Genomic DNA, 23,673 nt, shown 5'->3' with positions numbered 1-23,673 from the left:
ATTGAGCGCATGCTATGTGCAGGGCACTGTAGTAAGTTCTTGTTGCATGTTTTCCTTTAAGTAAGGCTAGAAAATTGGGCTGACAATCAATCCATGGCAGTTATTAAGCATGTACTATGTGCAGAGCACTGGACTAAGCGCTCATTATATGTGTTTTCCTTTTAATAAGGCTAGGAAATCAGGCTGGCAATCAATCCATGGTATTTATTCAGCACGTGCTATTTGCAGAGCATTGCACTAAGGGCTAATTGCCTTTGTTTTCCTTTAAGTAAGGATCAAAAATTGGGCTGACAATCAATCGATCAATTCAGGGTATTTACTGACCATTAGATATGTGCAGAGCACTGTACTTGTGCATCTAGCTTTATTTTTATTTATTCTGGTGACTTGACACCTGTCCACATGTTTTGTTGTCTGTCTCCCCCTTCTAGACTGTGAGCCCCCTGTTTGGTAGGGACCTGTATATATGTATATATGTTTGTACATATTTATTACTCTATTTATTTATTTTACTTGTACATATTTATTCTATTTATTTTATTTTGTTAATATGTTTTGTTTTGTTGTCTGTCTCCCCCTTCTAGACTGTGAGCCCACTGTTGGGTAGGGACCGTCTCTATATGTTGCCAACTTGTACTTCCCAAGTGCTTAGTACAGTGCTTTGTACACAGTAAGCGCTCAAATACGATTGAATGAATGAATGAATGAATACTAAGTGCTTACTGCATGTATTTCCCTGTAAGTAAGCCTAGAAAATCAAGCTCTATCGATCAATTCATGGTGTTCACTGAGGATGTGCAATGTGCCAAGCACTGTACTAAGCGCTTAGGAGAGAACAATACAACAGAATGGTGTTGTAGAGAGACCATGGGCCTGGGAATCCAAACATCATGGGTTCTAATCCCGGCTCCGCCACTTGTCTGCTGTGTGACCTTGGGCAAATCACTTCACTTTTCTGGGCATCAGTTACCTCATATTTAAAATGGGGATTGAGACTTTGAGCCCCACAAGGAATAGGGATTGTATCCAACTCGATTTGCTTGTATCCACCCCAGCGCTTAGTACAGTGCCTAGCACATAGTAAGCACACAATACCAAAATTATTATTATTACTATTAGTAGTAGTAGTAGTATCAGAATGTGCAGGCATGTTCCCTGCCCATAATGAGCTCATAATATAGAGGGACAGATGGATGTTAATATCTGTCTTAGAAGCAGCGTGGCTCAGTGGAAAGAGCACAGGCTTGGGAGTCAGAGGTCATGGGTTCTAATTCCGGCTCTGCCATTTGCCAGCTGTATGACTTTGGGCAAGTCACTTCACCTCTCTGTGCCCCAGTTACCTCATCTATAAAATGGGGATTAAGACTGTGAGCCCCATGTGGGACAACCTGATTACCTTGTATCCCCCTAGTGCTTAGAACAGTGCTTGGCACATAGTAACCGCTTAACAAATGCCATTATTACTATTATTCTTATTATATGATTAAGTCATTTATAATATGACTTAAGGCAGCATAATTCCTCTGAAAAACCACACCAAATCAACCATCTGCCTCACCTGAACCTTTCCTCTGGATCTCCAAACTCTTTATCTTTATTATCTCCCCCTATCTCCCTTACCCCTCCCCATATCCAACCATTCAGAGGATGTTCCAGGGATCGAAAAAAGTCAGCAGGGAATTCCTACAGGAATTGTAGTGTTCTTAATTAGGCTGTTTGGGAAGGCTCCACCAATCAATCAATCGATCGATCAGTGGTATTTACTCATCTCTCTGGCTGCTAACCTCTTGCTCATACTTTTCCCTCGCCCCCAGAGAACTCCCTCCTCCTTTGTATCTGACAAAGTACAGATTTCCCCAACTTCAGAACCCTTCTGAAATTATGTCTCTTCCAAGAGGTCTTCCCTGATTCATTTCTCATCTCCCCACCCTATAAATTCCAGTCACTATAAATTCCACAAAGGAACCTCTGCCACTTATGTATACTGTGGTATTTGTTAAGTGCTTATGATGTGTCAAGCACTGTCCTAAGCACAGGGGAAGGTACAAGATAATCGGGCTGGACACAGTCCTTGTCCCACATTGGGTTCACTCTCTAAATAGGAGAGAGAACAGGGATCAAGTCCCCATTTTATAGATGAGGAAACGGAGGCCCAGAGATGTGAAGTGATTTGCCCCGGGTCATATGGCAGGCAGGTGGCAGAGCGGAGATTAGAACCCAGGACCCTCTGGCTCCCAGGCCCATGCTCTTTCCCCGGGCCACGATGCTGCACTAGCTAAGCGACTGAATTCACATACCAGCCCTAATCATTCATATTACCCTACCCTCTACTACCTCCTCTTATTAGGAATTTATTTTGGAGTCTGTCTCCTCCACTGGCAATGTAATTGAAAGGCAAGGATCATCTTCCAGACTGTAACCCGTTGTGGGCACAGATTGTCTCTATTTGTTGCTGAACTGTACTTCTCAAGTGTTTACTACAGTGCTCTGCACACAGTAAGCGCTCAATAAATACGACTGAATGAACTGTGCTCTCCTGTCCACTTTCTACAGTTCTCTACATAGTAGGTGTTCAAGCAAGACTATTTGAACGATTGCAAAAGCAGTTCAATTAAAACTGGGATGGAATATAAACAAATAGCCAACACCCATGAATAGAACATGAATTGATAGATGTTCCATTCATGGGTGTTAGCTATTTGTTTATATAATTAATAATGAATTAATAGAACATGTAATTCTAAGAACTAGAATTTTCCCATTTTTGTTTGGAAACTGAAAGTGTGCCTTGTTTGGACATTATTCTGGGATGTTCAAATAAAGCTCAGAAATTAATCCCAGTTGGGAAAACTTGGAACGATCTCTGGTGGACAGTTTTAGATATTGGGACTCACAAGAGAGAATTAGTTTCTCTCCTAATCAATCACTCAATCAATCGTATGTAAGCACTTATTGTGTGCAGAGCACTGTACTGAGCACTTTGGAGAGGACAGTATAAAAGAGTTGGTAGGCACGTTCCCTGTCCGCAACGAGCTGACAGTCTAGAGGAGCTTACTGTAGAGGGATAGGGAACTGAAGGCTCGGGAAGGCTAAACAAGAGGAATCTAAGAGAGGTGTGGGCGATTTGTGCATCTCCAGTGAAATGACCTTGACAAAGGTGAAAACTAGAAAAAACATGAAAACCCTGGAGAATTTTGATAATTACAGGCAATTTCAATGCATATGCAGCCAGTAGCCACTTATCAAGTCACCAGGTTTTCTTGAGTCCCAAGTGGGGCAGGAAATTCCAATATTAGAGTCTCCAATGGGAGAAAATGGAAGAACAAGGCGGGTTGAGGGGAGAGAGGTGAAAGAAAGGGGGAGAGAGAGGAAGAGTGAGAGAGGAAAGATGGAGGAGAGGGGGGAGGGAGAGGGAAAGAGAGGAGAGAAAGAAAGGGGGGAGAGAAAGAGAGGAGAGGAAATATAGAGGTGTGAGAGAGAGAGAGAAGAGAGGTAAGAGAGAAGGAGAGAGAGTGAAGCAAGAGAGGAGAGGGGAGGGGAGAGGAGGGGGGGAGAGGGAGAGGGAGAGAGGAGAGGAGGGGCCTAAAAGACATCCTGACCTAATCCCTGACCTAGACACACACCCTCAGAAGCTGGGCCAGAGACTGGAGGAGGAGGTAACAACAGAAGTAGAGACAATGGCCTTCACCAGCCCTTCAGGATCCCCATCAAGGCTGCTCAAAACGGATTTGAGGCTAGCGGAGATGGGAACTCTGAGGCCAAGGAGAGAAGCAGCATGGCCTAATGGAAAGAGCACAGGCTTGGGAGTCAGAGGATGTGGGTTCTAATCCCAGCTAGGCCACTTGTCTACTGTATGAGCTTGGGCAAGTCACTTCACTGGGCCTCAGTTATGTTGTCTCTAATATGGGGATTAAGACCATGAGCCCTACGTGGGACAACCTGATTACCCTAACACTATTCCAGTACTTAGCACATAGTAAGCACTTAACAAATACCATAATTATTATTATTATTAAGAAGCAGACCACCCCCATTCATTCATTCATTCAATCGAATTTATTGAGTGCTTACTGTTGTGCAGAGCACTGTACTAAGTGCTTGGGAAGTACAAGTTGGCAACATATAGAGACAGTCCCTACCCAACAGTGGGCTCACAGTCTAGAAGGGGGAGACAGAGTACAAAACATATTAACAAAATAAAATAAAAAGAATAAATATGTACAAATAAAATAGAGTAATAAATACGTACAAACATATATACATACATACAGGTGCTGTGGGGAAGGGAAGGAGGTAAGGCGGGGGGGGGGATAGGGAAGGGGAGGAGGGGGAGAGGAAGGAGGGGGCTCAGTCTGGGAAGGCCTCCTGGAGGAGGTGAGCTCTCAGTAGGGCCTTGAAGGGAGGAAGAGAACCAGCTTGGCAGATGTGCAGAGGGAGGGCATTCCAGGCCAGGGGAATGACGTGGGCCTGGGGTCGACGGCGGGACAGGCGAGAATGAGGCACAGTGAGGAGATTAGCGGCAGAGGAGTGGAGGGTGTGGGCTGGGCTGTAGAAGGAGAGAAGGGAGGTGAGGTAGGAGGGGGCGAGGTGATGGAGAGCCTTGAAGCCGAGGGTGAGGAGTTTCTGCCTCATGCGTAGGCTGATTGGTAGCCACTGGAGATTTTTGAGGAGGGGAGTAACGTTTCTGGACAAAGACAATCTGGGCAGCAGCATGAAGTATGGATTGAAGTGGGGAGAGACAGGACGATGGGAGATCGGAAAGGATCCAGACGGGAGAGGATGAGAGCTTGAATGAGCAGGGTAGCAGTTTGGATGGAGAGGAAAGGGCGGATCTTGGCGATGTTGCGGAGCTGGGACCGGCAGGTTTTGGTGACGGCTTGGATGTGAAGGGTGAATGAGAGAGCAGAGTCGAGGATGACACCAAGGTTGTGGGCTTGTGAGATGGGAAGGATGGTAGTGCCTTCAACAGTGATGGGAAAGTCAGGGAGAGGGCAGGGTTTGGGAGGGAAGACAAGGAGTTCAGTCTTGGACATGTTGAGTTTTAGGTGGCAGGCAGACATCCAGATGGAGATGTCCTGAAGGCAGGAGGAGATGTGAGCCTGGAGGGAGGGAGAGAGAGCATGGGCAGAGATGTAGATTTGGGTGTCATCAGCGTAGAGATGATAGTTGAAGCCGTGGGAGCGAATGAGGTCACCAAGGGAGTGAGTGTAGATCAAGAACAGAAGGGGACCAAGAACTGAACCTTGAGAAACCCCTACAGTAAGGGGATGGGAGGGGGAGGAGGAGCCTGCAAAAGAGACTGAGAATGAACGACCGGAGAGATAAGAGGAGAACCAGGAGAGGATGGAGTCTGTGAAGCCAAGGTTGGATAACGTGTTGAGGAGAAGGGGGTGGTCCACAGTGTCGAAGGCAGCTGAAAGGTCGAGGAGGATTAGATAGAGTAGGAGCCGTTGGATTTGGCAAGCAGGAGGTCATTGGTGACCTCTGAGAGGGCAGTTTCCGTGGGCTGAAGGGGACGGAAGCCAGAATGGAGGGGGTCGAGGAGAGAGTTGGCGTTGAGGAATTCGAGGCAGCGCGTGTAGATGACTTGTTCAAGGAGCTTGAAAGGAATGGTAGGAGGGAGATAGGGCGATAACTAGAAGGTGAGGTGGGATCAAGAGAGGGTTTTTTTTAGGATGGGAGAGACGTGGGCATGTTTGAAGGCAGAGGGGAAGGAACCAGTGGAGAGTGAGCGGTTGAAGATGGAAGTTAAGGAGGGGAGAAGGGACGGAGTGAGAGATTTCATAAGATGAGAGGCAATGGGGTCAGAAGCACAGGTGGCCAGAGTAGCACTCAAGAGGAGGGAGGAGATCTCCTCTGAGGATACTGCTGGGAAGGATGGGAGAGTAGCAGAGACCGTTGAGAGCCAGGGGGTTGGAGAAGGTGGGGGAGTGACTTTGGGAAGCTCAGACCTGATGGATCTACTTTTATTAATGAAGTAGGAGGCCAGATCGTTGGGGGTGAGGGAAGGAGGAGGGGAAGGAACCAGGGGCCTGAGCAGGGAGTTGAATGTACGGAAGAGCTGACGGGGATGATAGGCATGGGTGTCAATAAGGGAGACACCCACGCCCACCCCCGCCACCCCCGGCCCCGTAGCTGTATCTCACGCCCACTGCTGCTGCTGTGTCCTGTCCAGCTGTCAGTTCCCCCACCCCAGACCTCCATCTTACCCCCTACACCATAGGCCAGAGCCTAAAGCAAAGTTTCTGCCTTCCCATGAGCCTCCTGGTGTGTATGGCAGGACGCAGTGAACGAGATAACACTATTGTGCAAAGGACAGCCTGCCTTGACGTTTAAGCCATAAACCATCTTAACACAGATGGGAAAGACAAGGTGGGGGTGGGGGGTGGGGGGGAGAGAGAGAGAGAGAGAGAGAGAAGGAGGGAGAGACAGAGAGACAGAAAAGGGATGCTTCAGGACACTTCCAAACCTAAGGAGGAAACAGATTTATGTAGACATATCAGAGTAAAAACGTCAAGGATTTGAGATTAAATTAAGAGCCCTGAGGCAATCTGCTCAGCAAGGGATCCATAAACATTTAAAGTTTGGACTCTACTCCAAATTTTGATCCCTAACCTAAAAGCCAAGTTTGAACGTTAATAACCATACCTCTACATGTCTGCTGTGCAACCTTGGGCAAGTCACTTCACTTCTCTGGGTCTCAGTTACCTCATCTGTAAAATGGGGATTAAGAGCGTGAGCTCCATGTGGGACAGGGACCATGTCCAGTCTGATTAACTTATATCTACCCTAGCGCTTAGAACAGTGCTTGGCAAACAGGGGCTTAACAAGTACCATTATTATCATCATCATCATTGTTATCAATATTTCGGGCTTTGTTGGCTGCAGGTGAACACACTGGATTTCAGCTTTCAGACTAAGACTAAGTTTTAATAGTCACACATTTTGTTCTCACTCGTCAGAGCTGTAACTGTCGTCTGGCTAACACCGACGTAATTCTCACTGGATCGTAAACCAAGGAACAGTAAATAGGAGGCTCTGAAGCGCTTTCAACGGTTCCCATTTCTTGGAATTCAGTGAACTAATCATACTTTCACCGTGGTTTTATATGGTGCTTTTATTTCCCAAGTGCTTTGACATGACTTGGACCATTTTTATCCTTAAAACATCCCTGAAAATTAGGGACAGGTGAGAATTATCCCCATTTTGCAGATGGAGAAACAGACGCTAGACCCAGTTAAGTGGCATGCACAAATCCAAAGTGCAGGTAAGTGGTAGAGCTGAGACTAGATCATAGCTCCTCTGACTCCCAGGCCCACATAATAACAACAATAATAATAATAATAATAAATAATAATAATAACAAGTGTTAAATTTAATAATAATAACAATAATGTTGGCGGTTTTTAAGTACTTACCAAGTGCCAGAAACTGTACTAAGCACTGGAGTAGATACAAGAAAATTGGGCTGGACCCAATCCCTGTCCCATTTGAGGCTCACAGTCTCAATCCCCATTTTCCAGATGAGGGAACTGAGGCCCAGAGAAGTGAAGTGACTTGCTCAAAGTCACACAGCAGACAAGTGGTGGTGCCGGGAATAGAATCAATCACTTGTATTAGCTGAGCGCCTACTGTGTGCAGAGCACTGATCTAAGGGCTTAGAACAACATACTGCCTCTCCCAAATCACACAGGAATATAAAAATCTACAAGTAGGATCCTGTGCTCTTACTAATATGAAGAATAATAATAACTGTGGTATTTGTTAAATCAATTGATGGTATTTATTAAGTGCTTACTAAGGTTCCAAGCACCGTAATCATAGTAATAATAATAATTGTAGTATTTAAGCTCTTACTATTCATCAGGCATTGTACTAAGCATTGGAGTAGATAACAGACAACCGTGTTGGACACAGTCCATGTCCCATGTGGTGAGGACACTGAGGCCCGGAGAAGTGAAGTGACTTGCCTGAGGTCACAAAGTAGACAAGTGGCAGAGTCAGAATTAGAACCCAGGTCCTTCTGACTCCCAGGTCCACACTCTAACGGCTAGGCCATGCTGCTTCTATACTAAGCACGGGTGTAGAAACAAGAAAATCAGGTGCCACATGGGGTCCGCAGTCTAAGTAGGAGGGAAAACAGATCTGAATCCCCATTTTGCACATAAGGGAGAAGAGAAGCAACTTGCCCAAGGTCACACAGCAGGTAAGTGGTGGAACTGGGATTAGAACCCAGGGCAGTGCACAAGTCAACGCTCTGGTCTGGAAATCGCTAGACTTTGCTGTAAATGTTAGATGCCTTACCTGATTTGATTCCAAAGAATTACATAAGAGTTTCAGGACCGCTTTTAAGGGTGTCACTCATTCCTGAATGGATTTGCCCTTGACTAAGCGGCGTGGCCTAGGGGATAGAGTCCGGGCCCGGGAGTCAGAAGGACCTGGGTTCTAATACCTGCTCCGCTATTCTTGTATACAATCCAGTGTCTAGTACAGTGCCTGGCACAATTACTTGGAATCAGCGTGGTCTAGTGGCTAGGGCACGGGCCTGTGAGTTAGAAGGACCTGGGTTCTAATCCCAGCTCCGCTATTCTTGTCCGCTGTGTTAACTTGGGCAAGTCACTTCACTTCTCTATGCCTCAGTGACCTCATCCTTAAAATGGGGATTGAGACCGTGAGCCCCAGGTGGGACAGGGACCATGTCCCTGTGTTTAGAACAGTGCTTGGCATATAATAAGCACTTAACATATGCCACAATTATTACAATTATTATTAGCCAGAGGACCTGGGTTCTAATCCCACTCTTTCAGTAGCTTGCTGAGGGACTTCGGGTAAGTCACTTCACTTCTCTGTTTCCTCAACTGTAAAATGGGGATTAAATACCTTTTCTCCCTCTTACTTCGACTGTGAGCCCCATGAAGAACAGGGACCGCGTCTGAACAAATTAACATGTAACCACAAGTCATAGTGGATAGAATCCGAGCCTGGGAGTCTAATGGGTTCTAATTCTGGTTCCACCACTTGCCTGCTATGTGGCCTACGGCAAGTCACCTCACTTCTCTGTGCCTCAGTTCCCTCACTGTAAAACGGGGATTAAGACTGTGAGCCCCATGTGGGAGAACGTGATTACCTTGTATCTCCCCCAGCCCTTAGAACAATACTTGGCACGTAGTAAGTGCTTAACAAATACCATTATTATTATTATTATTATTGTTATTCTCTGTGCTTCAGCTCCCTCATCTGTAAAACAGGGATTAAGACTGTTAATCTCATGCAGGGCGGGGACTGTGTCCAACCCAATTTGCTTGTATCCACCCCAGCGCTTAGTAAAGTGCCTGGCACATAGTAAGTGCTTAACATATACCATCATTATTACTATATACCAACACCAGTGCTTAAAACAGTGTCCACTGCCTTTTCTATTAGGCAGTAAGGGCAAATCTATTCTAGCATGAGTCAGAAAAGTCCTGTAAGTCTTGTTTAATAGTCTGGAATCAAAATCCATGTAAAACATCTAAGATTTTACATTAAAGACTAATAATAATAATAATTACGGTATCTGTTAAGCACTTACTATGTGCTAGGCCCCATACTAAGCACTGGGGTGGATAAAAGCAAACTGGGTTGGACACAGTCCCTGTCCCACGTGGGGCTCACAGTCTCATTCCCTATTTTCCAGATGAGGTAGCTGAGGCCCAGAGAAGTTAAGTGACTTGCCCGAGGTCACACAGTAGACAAGTGGTGGAATCAGGATTAGAACCCATGACCAGTGAGTTCAAGACCAGAGGGACAGCTTGTGTGCACTGCAACGGGTTCTAACCTACTGAAATGAATCTGGATGGAATCAAGGATACAATGATAATAGGAAGAATTATGGTATTTGTTAAGCACTTACTATGTGCCAAGCACTGTACTCAGAGCTGGGATGGGTACAATCAAATCAGGTTAGACACCATTCCTGTCCCACAAGGGGGTCCCGGTCTCAAGTCCCATTTTCCAAAGAAGTGATTTGCCCAGGGTCACACAGCAGACAAGTGGTGGAGCAGACCCTCTCAAGAATGTAATTTTTGTTTCCTAAACTGTTAACCAAAGGAATAAAAAGGAATAATAGTAATAATCAGTGTTATTTACTGAGTGTCTACTACATTCAGGGCCCTGTACTAAGCACTTGGGAGGGCACAATCCAACAAAATTAACTTTCCCTGCCCATAACGACCTTACAGTCAGTCAGCGAATGGCATTTACTGAGCATTTTCTCTGTGAGGAGCACTGTGCTAAGCGCTTGGGAGAGCACAATCCCACAGACTTAGAAGACACGTTCCCAGCCCTAATGATTTTACTCCTCTGAGAAATGGGAGGGAAAACGTGATCTCATTCTATGGGCTTTTTACCGCTCGAACAATTTAGATGTGCCTCAAAAGTGGATGGGCAGGAGTAAAGAGAAGATCAAAGTTAAAAATCTATGGGAATTTTTCTGGCCATCGTGGCTGCTTTATTACAGATGTCCCACCAAGAATTACTGGCTGGGGTTGGAGAACCTTTAAATCTCTGCTTTTACTGATGAAAAGGGAGTCAGAACTTTCAACTATAAATTGTGTTAACAATCATAATTTGGGGTATAAGCATTACCCGCCTTTTAGCAGCTAGAGGTTCCCCTCCCTGATCCACATGGAAATCTAATTAACAAAGCATCTAAGAGTATCCCCGAGAAAAGAATTACTGCATTCTGCTTCAGCGTTACAACAACTGTGGCTCCACATCACTCTCGACGGTGAGAAAATCATGTCCTTAAGACTGAACGACGACTACTAATTCCAAGATTAGTAGGCTTGGGATCAGAAATTACGTAAGCAGAAATCATTTGGGTCGTCCCAGTTATAAAATTTTACCCCACCCATTTCACTGAAAATTCCTTCGACACTCAGGTCTTCCCACACAAAATGGCAATGTACAAATTCGGTATCTCTTGACGGTGAATTTTACTAAAGGTTGATGTTGACTTTGCTGGCCAGAGTTAACAGGATCCCTACCGTGAACAAATGGTGTACCAAATATCTACAGGGAAAAGATAAATAACGTACCAGTCAAACACTGTTTCCTAAGGGTCAGAACACTTATCAGTCACAGCCACGGTGAGCCCGCTGTTGGGTAGGGACTGTCTATCTGTTGCCGAATTGTACTTTCCAAGCGATTCTTACAGTGCTCTGCACACAGTAAGCACGCAATAAATATGACAATGAATGAATGAATCAATCGTTTCACGGATCTCTAGAGCTCATTGTCTTTGTCGGTCAACCTGATTTATTTAGTCAAGCTAGGGCAAAATCCATTTCGAACATTCCCAATAGGAGTTAAGGCTTTTAAAGAATAAGGAGATGGCTACATTCTTGACTTCTGAAAGTTTCAAAGGGCAGACGAGCTGAAAAATTGAAGATATCACTTTGTAGGAAAAGGAATTAGGTAGCTGTAAATGTTCACACACGAGCATTTTCTCAGTATCTTGTCTTTCCACGTCGTCAGCTAATAAGAGGATACGTATACCATGCAAATGAAACTCATGGCCCAGGGAAGCTGAAACAAAGAGAGACTACCCAAAGAAATCACAGAGCCCAATTTTTCAGGACACGATGAAAATCCTAATTTGAAGTACCACAAAATCAATCACTCAAAGAAAAAAAAAGAAGGGGCTGATGTTGAAACACACAGAAAACGAACACCAACAGAAACAAGTGAGGACTAATCAAGACCAAAAAAAAAAAAAATGACGTGCAAGATGAACAAATTCAGTGGAAGAGTGTATTGTACACTTTTTCCTCACGGGCACATTACATACAAACCTGTAGACACTTTCATCCCATATCCATAGGTAACGAGAGTTGTGAATTTCAGTGAAACCACAGAAAGAGTAAACATCGCCATCCCTCTTGCCATGGGAAAGATTACGCATTCATCTTGGGGTGAGGAGAAACAAAAATTCTACAAACACCTAGACACACTTTTTAGGGTACTTGTTAAGTGCTTATATGCGAGTCACTGTACTAAGCGCTGAGCAGATTCAAGCTGATCAGACTGGATGCTGTCCCACAAGAGACTCACAGTCTCAATCCCCAGATGAGCTAATCCCCAGGCACAGAGAAGTGAAGTGGCTTGCCCAAGGTCACACACAGCAGGTAAGGGGTTGGAGCCAGGATTTGGCCTGTGCTCTATCCAGTAAGCCACACTGCTTCTCACCCACCTATCTGCTTGAATTTGATTTTTAATGAGTTTGGTTTCAGAAAAATCCACACCGCACGTTGATGGGCTATGGGTAAATAACTGAATAGCAAAGAAAGAAAAAGGAAAACAAAACAGCACGATAACCAGAAGATGCCGGCAACCTCAGAAGAACAACGGAAATGATACTATTACAAGCTGGGTGCCCTGAAATGGGAGAGCTCTTCGATGTGTTTAAGATTCCACCCGGAATGCCCCAAATCAGCTTCCAGACAACCAGCCTCAGACTTTGTTGGGTTTTTTTTTCTAACTGCAACAAAGTGGTCTTAGCTCTACTTTAAAGACCGATAACCAGGGAACTGGCTGAGAAAGAGAAGCAGCATGGTCTAGTGGCTAGAGCACGGGCCTAGGAGGCAGGAGGACCTGAGTTCTAATGGCAATTCAGCCACTTATCTGCCGTGTGTGACCTGGGGCAAGTTGCTTGGCTTCACTGGGCCTTGGTTCCCCCATCTGCAAAACGGGGATGCAGACCGTGAGCCCTACGTGGGACAGGGACTGGGTCCAACCCGATTAGCTCATATCTCTTCTGCGTGCTCAGTATGGTGCCTGGCAAATGATGATGATGATTATTATTATTACTACTATCAAATGCTGTGGAGTCGTTTCCAATTCATCATGACTTTGTGGACATAAGTACTTAACAAAAACCATGAAGAAAGAGGAAACGCTACCAACAACAGAGTTACGTCACATGGCACCCCTGAAAATGGATTTCCTTGTACAATGTAACATATCATGTGACGCCCTCTCCCCGCCAAACCCTGCTATGGCCAGAGCCTAGACCTTCATTCGTTATTTTGTATTTACTAAGCGCTCGCTGTGTGCAGAGCACTGCACTAAGTGCCTGGGAGAGGACGACGTGCCAAGAAACAGACACATTTCCCATTTACCGCGCTGTACGCGCGCAAGGACATAAAGGAAAAGAAGGCGCTGTGTGACTCAGGACATCCCCCCGGCCCCCGCCCTCGACCGCGGTCACCGCCCCAGAGGGTGTCCATCTTGGCCTCTGGCCTCTTACCTCCGCTCGCTGCGTTTTGCTCCTCCCTCTCGGGGAACGTCGCCTGGCTTGGCAAGCTGTTCCGCGAGCGGGTGACCGATTCTAACTGGGAAGCCCGGCCCAGCAACGACAGCTCGTCGAGGACCTCTCCCTCTTTGGCCTCCAGGTCCGACTTGGAAGTGGTCAGCGGCTTGGCCGCCTCCGGGGCCGACAGACGGGTAGGGTCGTTCAAGCAGGCCACGGTGCCGCTGTCCAGGCTCAGGACCCGGGCCCGGCCCTTGGGACCGCCTGGGCCAGAAATCCGCCGGGACGGCCGCCTCCTGCCGCTTCCTTCGGGGCCCAGGGGGGCCCCGGGCCGGGGCTCGGAGTCGGCGCCCCTCTCCCTCCCGAGGCGTCGGGCCTTTGGGGTCCCGAACCTGCCCTCCAGGGACTGGCGGGAATGGGAGGCGGAGCCAGACGATGTGTCGCTGCCGAACCGGTGGGCCGACTGCAGGCTAGACGTCCGGCTCAGATCGCTGGGGTCGCTTGAGTCATCGTCGTGACAGGAGGCTGTCCGGGGAGGCTTGGCGGCCCGGAACGAGACATAATCCCGGTGCCGGCTGGCGTCAAAGCTGCTGGCCCGCTTTTTCCCCGGCCGCCTCCGGCCCGACCTGTGGGCAGAGGCCGGCCGGTGGATCAGGCTGGACGATTTAGGCCTGACGTCCCCTTCCTTCCGCCTGCCTCCGTCCCGGGGCGTCCTGGGTGCGGCCCGCTCCCCCACCGTCTCCTCGGGGGCCACCTCGGGGGCAGCGGCACGCTCGTTGGCGTGGGGATTCCTGTTGGCGCCCCCATCTGCGTCGCCCCCCGGGGCCAACCTCTCCCCGGGAGGGGAGGCCCCGGCCTCCAGCCCCGCAGAGGGCAACTCCTCCCGCTCAGACGGGCCGCTCTCGACGTGGGTGGAGCTGGTCCGCTCGCTCTTGTAGCTGCTGACAGTGCTGTGGGTGTCCGGCTCCGTCCCGCCGCAGTAGCTCCCGGGCGAGCCGCTGCTCTGCGTGCTCAGGCTCGTCAAGCTGTCCGCGCTCCTGTCGGCCCTCGGGGGGCCACCAGGCCGGGGGGCCTGGGTGGCTGGGGGGTCTTTGGAGCCAGAGCGGGGCTTGGGGGGCTCTAGCTCGCTGACCGGATCCAGCCCCCGCCTCTGCGGGTAGAGGGGGAAGTCGTTGAGGGAGGGTTCCGGAAAAGCCACGGCCGAGCTGGAGGTCCGGGGCACCCCCCGGGGCCGGGGGTCCTTCCTGGAGGAGTGGGAGTGTGGTGGAACGAGAGAAGCCCCCTCCGCGTCGCAGGCGCCCGACGGGGATCCGTCCCCCTGATGCGCGGGGCTGTGGCTTGCTCTGTCACTGAGGTCTCTGGGTAGATCCGGCCCGCCAGAGGACAGCGAGGGCCGGATGGAGATGAAGGAGTCGTCGGACACTCGACGGAAGAGCTTCTGATCCGCGGCCAGATCTGGGGCAGACGCACATTTGGACGTGTTAAACCGTGCACGGGGCTGGCTCCCCCTCTAGGCTGGAAGCTCATCGTGGGTAAGGAAGGTGTCTGGTTATTGTTTTGCTGTCCTCTCCTAGGCACTCAGAACAGTGCTCTGCACACAGTAAGCGGCATGGGAAGCAGCATGGCCTAGTGGCAAGAGTACAGGCTTGGGAGTTATTTCTATTAAGTCTGTCTCCCCCACTCTAAACTGTAAGCTTGTTGTGGGCAGGGAAGGTGTCTGGTTATTTTTCTGTTGTCCTCTCCCAAGCGCTTAGAACAGTGCTCTGCACAAAGCGGCATGACTTGAACATCAATACACAATATGAAAGGAATGTTAAAATGGAGTATAAAACAGAGGCTTGCAAAAACGTATCCATAAAACCAAAATGCATCTTTCAGTAGCCAGTCATGACAGGGAATATTATGAAAACCCTAAAAGAGAGTCCGTCAGTCAGTCAGTCATTAGGATTTACTGAGCACTGTAGTGTGCAGAGCACTGACCTAAGCTCTTGGGAGACTACAACAGAGTTGGTAGACCCGTTCCCTGCCCACAACGAGCTTACAGTCTAGAGCGGGAGACAGATATTAATAGAAATAAAGAAATGACAGATAAGTGTTGTGGGGCTGAAAGCAAGCTGAATAAAGGGAACAAATCAGGATTATGCAGAAACAAGTGGGAAAAGAGGAAATGAAGGTTCCCTGAAATACTGAATTTCTTTGGCCCACTCTTCTATTTGTAGAATATTTACAGCTGGTTTCCTAGAAGCAGAATTAGAAGCAGCGTGGCTTAGTGGAAAGAGCCCAGGCTTGGGAGTCAGAGGACGTGGGTTCTAATCCCAGCTCCAGCACTTATCAGCTGTGTGACTTTGGGCAAGTCACTTAACTTCTCTGTGCCCCAGTTACCTCATCTGTAAAATGGGATGAAGACTGAGCCCTACGTGGGAAAACATTACCTTGTATCTACCCCAGTGCCTGGGAACATAGTGCCTGGCACATAGAACAGTGCTTGGCACATAGTAAGCACTTAACAAATACCAACATTATTATTACTATTCCTAAATTTAGGGAAGCAACTTGGCCAAGTGGATAGAGCACAGGCCCAGGAGTCAGAGGACCTGAGTTGTCATCCCAGCTCCACCACTTGTCTGCTGTGTGTAACCTTGGGCAAGTCATTTTTCTGGGCCTCAGATCACTCAACTGGAAAATGGGGATTAAGAGTGTAAGCCCCACATGGGACAGGGACTGTGTCCAACCTGACTAGCTTGTATCTACCGCAGCGCTTAATACAGGGCCTGGCACATATTAAGTGCTTACCAAATACCATTTAAAAAATCAGATGTATATATTGGGATCTGCCCTCTCCTAATGCAACTGACTTTTTTTTATAGTATTTTTCTGCCCTCTCCTAATATATTTCGAACTGAGGCTACCATTTAATTCATTCAAAATCCACGTGAGTTCACAGCAAACAAGTTTGAACGAGTCACCACAGCTCATTTCACCTTCAAAAGACTTAAAATATCCTTGCCTGCTAAAGCTACGCTCTTGAGTAAAGTCAACACCCTTGCCAAACAAGTCTTGGTCTTTTAAATTTCCTCTTTGAAAAAGAAAGCCTTATTAAAAAGGGGGCATTGGTTTTGGTATAAAGGCAATAAAAAAAATACAATGAAGCCCTCAGCATGCAATTTTCTTTGAGAGAGAGTAAATCTTTTCATTATTTCTCCCTCATTGAGTGGTTTCATTAATGCTCAGGTTACTGGGAGTTTTCACCAACATCGTTTCATTTCCCGAGAGGCAGCATGGTCTAGTGGATAGAGCATGGGCTTGGGAGTCAGTAGGACCTTCGTTTTAATCCTGCTGCTGTCTGCTGTGTGACCTTTAGACTTTTGATATTCACTCTGCCCTCTACCCCTCAGCACTTTTGTAGATATCTTTAAATTGTATATTATCAATTATTTCTTCATATCAATGTCTGTCTCCCCCGCTAGACTGTAAGCTCATTATGGGCAGTTCTATTGCACTGTATGCATCCAAGCGCCTAGTACAGTGTTCTGCATGAAGTAAGTGCTCAACAAAAACCACTGATCGATTGCTTGATCTTGGGCAAGTCACTTCACTTACCTTGGTATTTTGGTTACCTCATCTGTAAAATCAATCCATGGTAATCATCGATCAATCAATTGTATTTATTTAGCGCTTACTGCATGCAGAGCATTGTACTACGCACTTGGGAGAGTATGCTGTACTCGGTAGACGAGTTCCCTGCCCAAAACGAATTTATTCTCAATAGCAGGGTTTTAAAGGGATCAGGGCATATTCAAATCTCACTGAGAGGAACGAGAAATTGAGGGAGATAATGATGGTAATGATGGTCTTTGTTAAGCGCTTAATATGTGTCGGGTACTGTTCTAAGCGCTTGGGGAGATATAAGCTAAACAGGTTGGACACAGTCCCCTTACCACACGGGGCTCACAATCTCAATCCCCATTTTACTGGTGAGGGAATGGAGGCCCAGAGAAGAGCAGGGATTTGCCCTAGGTCACACAGCAGACAAGTGGCAGAGCCGGAATTGGAACCCAGGTCCTTCTGACTACCAGGCCCTTGCTCTGTCCACTAAACCAGGCCGCTTCACAGGGCAGCAGAGGGCTCCCAGTATCCTCTGCTGCCCAGCATTTTCCCCCACCACCCCAAGGGACCAACATGGATCCCTCAGAAAGGATGAATAAAACTGTACAGTAGAGTCCCACTCCCGCTGACATGACCATGCATAAAGCCTCCCTTTTTATTTCTTTTTGAAATGTTATTTGTTCAGCACTGTGTGCCAAGCACTGATCTGAGCACTGGGGCAGATGCAAGTTAATCAGGTTGGACACAGTCTCTGTCCCATGTAGGACTCACAGCCTAAGTAGGAGGGAGAATGGGTACTGAATCCCAACTCTGCAGTTGAGGAAATGGAGGAACAGAGAAGTGAAGTGACTTACCCAAGGGGACACAACAGGCAGGTGGCAGAGCTCCACCCCACCTCGCCCACTTGCCAACTTGGATACACACTCGATCTCAACCTCTCTAACCACTGCACAATCTCTACCCTCACCAACTCTGAACTCCCTCTATCTGACCACAACCTCCTCACCTGCCTCCTCTCCCACACCCCTCCCCTCCATAAATCTATACTATTCCCCCACAGAGGCCGCCGATACCTGGATCCCATCCAATTTTCACAACTCAAGCCCCACTTAGCCTCCATACCTTGATGACCAGACAGACAGTCTCGACACCACTCTCTCCCCAACTCACTCGCTCCCTTATCCCTTCATCTATCTCACCCAGCCCTGGATCACCACCACAGTCCGCCTCTTTCACTCTCATGCAAGAGCCGCCTCCTTCGCTCTTGTACATGAGCCAGAGCGCTGCTGGCAGAAATTTAAATACCAGGCTGACTTCGTCCACTTCAAGTTTATCCTTGCTTGCTTTAACTCTGCCCACTCCTCTGCCCGGCGAAGTTATTTCTCCACCCTTATTGACCCTCAGGCCTATCACCTGCCCCAGTCATTCCAGACAGCTAACTCCCTCCTCAGACCTCCTGTCCCCCTGCCTCCCCTGTCTCTTGCCCCCAATCAGCTGGCCACCTAGTTAAGAAAACTACCCCTGCCCCTCCTCAGTCCCTCCCCGTTCTGGCCCCCTCTTCAACTTTCCCATCCTTCCCAGCAGTATCTCCAGAGGAGATCTCCTGCCTTCTCTCAAAATCCAGCCCCTCCACTTGCGCATCCAATGCCATTCCTTCACGCCTTATCAAAACTCTTGGCCCTTCCCTTCATCCCTCTATAACAGGCATCTTCAACTGTTTGCTGTCCAATGGCTTCATCTCCACTGCTTTCAAACATGTCCAAGTCTCCCCTAGCCTAAAAATCTGCCCTGGTCCCCATGGCTCCCTCCAGTTATTGCCCCATCTCCCTCCTACCATGCCTCTCCAAACTCAAGTGAGTTGTCTACACCTACTTTCTCAAATTCCTCTCCTCCGATTCTCTCCTGGACTCCCCCAATCTGGCTTTCTGTACCCTTCACTTCACAGAAACCGCCCTCTCTCAAAGGTCACCCATGATCTCCTCGCTATATCCAACAGCCTCTACTCCATCCTAATCCTCCTCGACCTCTCGGCTGCCTTTTACACTGTGGACCGCCCTCTACTGCTGGAAACGTTATCCAATCTTAGCTTCACTGACTGTCTTCTCCTGGTTTTCCTCTTACCTCTCTGGCCATTCATTCTCAGTCTCTTTTGGGGGCTCCTCCTCTGCTTCCCACCTCCTAACTGTGGGTGTCCCTCAAGGCTGCTCAGTTCTGGGTCCCCTTCTATTCTCCATCTACACCCACTCCCTTGAAGAACTCATTCGCTCCCATGGCTTCAACTCCCACCTCTATGCAGATGATACCCAAATCTGCATCTCCAGCCCTGATCTATCTCCCTCTCTCCAGGCTCGCATCTCCTCCTGCCTTCAAGATATCTCTACTCGGATGCCCCCGCCCCCCCCACATCACCTCAAGCTTAACATGTCCAAAACAGAACTCCATATCTTCCCACCCAAACCCTGTCCTCCCCATGACTTTCCCATCACTGTAGGTGGCACCACCATTCTTCCCGTCTCATAAACCCGTAATCTTGGCATTATCCTTGACTCCTCTCTCTCATTCAACCCATCATTAAATCCTGTTGGTCGCACCTTCAAACATCGTTAAAATCTGCCCTTTCCTCTCCATCCAAACTACTACCACGTTAATCCAATCACTCTTCCTAACCCACCTGGATTACTGCATCAGCCCCCTTGCTGACCTCCCAGCCTCCTGCCTCTCCCCACTCCAATCCTTACTTCACTCTGCTGCTACGATCGTTTTTCTACAATAACATTCAGGACGTGTCTCCCCACTCCTCAAGAACCTCTAGTTCTAGCCCATCCACTTCCACATCAAACAAAAACTCCTCACCATTGACTTCAAAGCACTCCGTCACCTTGCCCCCTTCTACCACCTCGCTCCTTTCCTACTACAACCCAGCCCACACACTTCGTTCCTCTAATGCCAACCTTCTCACTGTACCTCCATTTCACCCACCTTCCTGCCGACCCCTCACCCACGTCCTGCCTCTGGCCCAGAATACCCTCCCTCCTCAAATCCGACAGACAACTACTCTCCCCTCCTTCAAAGCCTTATTGAAGGCACATCTCCTAGATGCCTTTCCTGACTGTGCCCCCCTTTCCTCTTCTCCCACTCCCTTTCTGCATCACCCTGACTTGCTCCCTTCCTCCCATCCCACAGCATTTACGTACAAATCTGTAATTTATTTTCATTAATGTCTGTCTCCCCCCCACACTAACTGTAAGCTTGTTCTGGATTGGGAACATGTCTGTTTATTGTTGTATTGCATTCTCCAAAGCGCTTAGCACAGTGCTCTGCATACAGTAAGCTGTCGATAAATACGATTGAACGAACGAATGAATGCAGGTTGTGATTGCACGCCCTAATATGGTTTAAGTTAAATCCTTCCTGTAGCATCACTGGGTCCCATAACATCACCTGCAAGCTGAGTGAGGGGAGCTCATTGTGGGCAAGGAATGTGTCTGGTTATTGTTCCACTGTCCTCGCCTAGGTGCTCAGTACAATACTCTGCACACAGTGAGTTTTCAGATACGGTGGAATGAATGAACAAATGAGGAGCCAATTCGACCAGGGCCAGAGAAAGCTAAGGCCATGGATCCCATGTGTATTGGCTGAAGGATTCCTCCCTGCCCCTCTCCCAGAATGCCCTTCTCCTTTCAGCCAGAGAATGGCACTGAGGGAGGGGAAGGGAGGAGATGGAATCTGAAAGAATGGATGTGTCTTTGGACTTGTAAGAACAGATGATATGGGGAGGGTGGGGGGCGGATGAGGGAGTGGGAGGGAAGCTAAGCAAGGGAGGAGTTTCTGGAGGGACTGAGGCAGGGAGGATGAAGCGGCATTGGGGAGAGAAGGAGGAGAAGAAAAATGTACAAGAGAGCAGGGCGAACCCTGGGTACTGCCTCAGCTCTGAGGCGGTGGGTGCACAATGTGAGTAACAGGCCTGAAGCGTGAGGCTAGTGGCCAATAAAGAAAACCCTGCCAAGCCTGAGAAGCAACTTGGCCTAGTGGATACAGCCCAGGCTTGGGATTCAAAAGGACCTGGGTTCTAATCTCGGCTCCGCCACCGTGTGATGTTGTGAAAGTCACGTCACTTCCCTGGGCCTCAGTTCCCTCATCTGGAAAAGGGGGAGTAAAGCTGTGAAGCCCATGTAGGAGAGGGGCTGTGTCTGACCCGATTGTCCTATACCTACCACAGTGGTTAGTACAGTGCCTAGCACATAGTAAGCACTTCACAAATATCATTGGTAAAAAAAAAAGCTCCTGGTGAGGAAGTGGGCAAAAGAAGGAGGTCAGCTGGTACGGTCATCGGTAGCAGTTACCACCCTGGCTGGATTGGGGGAGTATGATAACATCATGATAAAATGGAAACACATCGAGAGCCGCCTCGGTCACTTTAGAAGCGGTGTGGTCTAGTGGACAGAGCCAGGGCCTGGCAGTCAGAAGGACCTGGGTTCCAATCCCAGCTTCACCATCTGCCAGCTGTGGCAATTTGGGCAAGTCACTTCACTTCTCTGGGCCTCGGTGCCCTCACCTATCAAATGGAGATTAAGACTGTGAGCCCCACGTGGGACATGGACTTTGTCCAGCCTGATTAGCCTCTATCTACCCCAGCACTTAGTACAGTCAGTCAATCATCAGTCAGTTGTATTTATTGAGTGCTTACTGTGTGCAGAGCACTGTACTAACCACTGAGTAGTACAGTAGTTCTTGGCACAAGGCAAGCGCTTAACAAAAGCCAATTATTATTCTTACGTTTGCAGCACAATGCCAACTGCCTGCTCTGTGACCTTGGGCAAATTCTTTCACTTCTCTGTGCCTCAGTTACCTCATCTGTAAGCCTGTGAGTCCCTTGTGAGATATGGACTATGTCCAACCTGATAATCTTGTACCCACCCCAGCATTTAGTTCACTGCCTAACAAATGTCATTAAAATAATACTAACAGTAATAATAATTGTGCTTTCTAGTAAAGGAATACGTAACAAGCAATAAACATTTTCTACTTGCCCAGTTAAAACTTTACTTCAGTGCCCATTTTCATGACTGTGAGCATTTCTCACATTTTACCACAACATCAGCATTCTAAAAATCTCCCTCTATTCTCAAATCAATATTTAAAAAGTGAGCCTAAAACATTTCCCTCCTAGGAAGCATAAGAAACTCTCACCTTGATCTTCACTCCCTTCTTTACAAAGGCTAGAACTCTGGCCAAGACTTAAACTGATATCAGACGTCTTCGCAGTGTCTGTATCTCCTGAAAAGTTTAACAGAAACAATGCATTAAACAAAATTTAACAGAAACAACCCCTCCATCTCTCCACCCTCTTTCATTTTGCTCTCTGGATCTTAGCTCCTCCCCTAGACTGCAAGCTCATTGTGGGCAGGGAACATGTTTACCAACTCTGTTGCAGCGTACTCTCCCAAACGCTTAGTAAGTGTTCAATAAATACCACTGATTGTTTGATACATTAGTCCTCCAAAGAATAACTGGATCTTTTAACACAACTTTTTTTCTTTAAAGATAGTCTTCTTGGCTGCAATAGGAAAAAGGTGAATCTTAAAAATTTCCTAGAGAAGGGGAAAAATGGTGTTTCCACCAACTCACAATTGTTCTTGGTAGTCCAGGGATTATAATTACGGAAAAAAGGGAATACAAAAATACATTCTCTTGGCTGTGCTAAGATCCCTCTGACCCAGTCGATGGTCAACCTCTCTTGAAACCTCTAGGGCAACCAGGAAATGGATTACTTGGAAAATTACCCAACATTGGCTGAGCAAACCATTGATTTCTGGACAGGGAATACAAATTCCCTCTTGTCCCCAACTAGTCAAAGTAACAACTTGAAATGGCAGTTCGAGATTTAAGGAAACTGATGTCTAATTAGATGGTGAATGATAAAGCTAAGGAGCCACCCTCTTGAGCGTGACACAGTCCGACTGTAATCTGACTGCAGTCCGATTGTAGCTGTGTACTTTTAGGGGTAAGCGTCTCGCCAGAAACCCCTCCCCTCCAACATCATCTCACACTGCACTGGGGTAAAATCCAGGGACGCCTTTCACAAGGTTTAGTTTCTTTCCCTGAGAAACAAGAAGTTCAGCATCCCCTTGCTCGTGGCAGTGGCCGCTGGGTCTGTTTTTACTTTTCATTCATTTATTCGGTCCTATTGATTGAGCGCTTACAGTGTACAGAGCACTGCACTAAGCGCTTGGGAGAGTATCAAGGAACAATGAATGGACACTTTCCCTCTCCACAACTCTGAAGAGTCCTACCAGGGTACTGGGGAGCATGAAACAAACTCCTATGGTGGTTTCTAATAATTACGCTATTTTTTAAGCACCTACTACGTGCCAAGCACAGTACTAAACACTGGGGAAGAGACAAGATAATCAGGTTGGACACTACAGTCCCTTTCCCACATGGGGCTCACAGCCTCTGTAAGCCCAGTCTTTGTTATTTTCTGTTGTTTTTCTTTGATTCTTTCCTTCTCCTCGTGTGACTCCACTCAGCTCTCCTCTCTGTTCTTTGGTTTTGCGGTCCTGTAGGGCCCAGGGGCCTTGTATGGTTTTAATAGGTTTACTTTTTCCTAGTGCTTTGCATATAGGAAGCACTTAATGAACACTGTTCATACTACTCCTACTAGAAAGATACTTGGGTCAGTACAGGAGGAAGACAGACAGGTGTGTAACCTGATTAACTTGTACCTACCCTAGTGCTTAGAACAGTGCTTGACCCATAGTAAGCCCTTAACAAGT

The 23,673-nt window shown here is 47.7% G+C and overlaps 1 protein-coding gene across 2 annotated transcripts in view; it reads right to left on the bottom strand.

The window, feature by feature from the left end:
• The window catches only part of PCNX1 (pecanex 1), a 205,640-nt gene that overhangs the window by 117,321 nt on the left and 64,646 nt on the right, over positions 1–23,673 (bottom strand). For both annotated transcript variants that reach the window (XM_038765983.1, XM_038765984.1), the window contains exons 5-6: positions 22,088–22,174; positions 13,289–14,746 (exon numbers count right to left, since the gene is read on the bottom strand). In XM_038765983.1, the coding sequence (XP_038621911.1) occupies positions 13,289–14,746; positions 22,088–22,174 (1,545 nt within the window). The remainder of the gene's footprint in view (positions 1–13,288; positions 14,747–22,087; positions 22,175–23,673) is intronic.

Source organism: Tachyglossus aculeatus, chromosome 23, assembly GCF_015852505.1.
Source record: "Tachyglossus aculeatus isolate mTacAcu1 chromosome 23, mTacAcu1.pri, whole genome shotgun sequence".
Classification (NCBI taxonomy): Eukaryota; Metazoa; Chordata; class Mammalia; order Monotremata; family Tachyglossidae; genus Tachyglossus; species Tachyglossus aculeatus.
The sequence above is the reverse complement of the archived record's forward strand: the minus strand, read 5'-3'. Positions and strand labels throughout refer to the sequence as shown.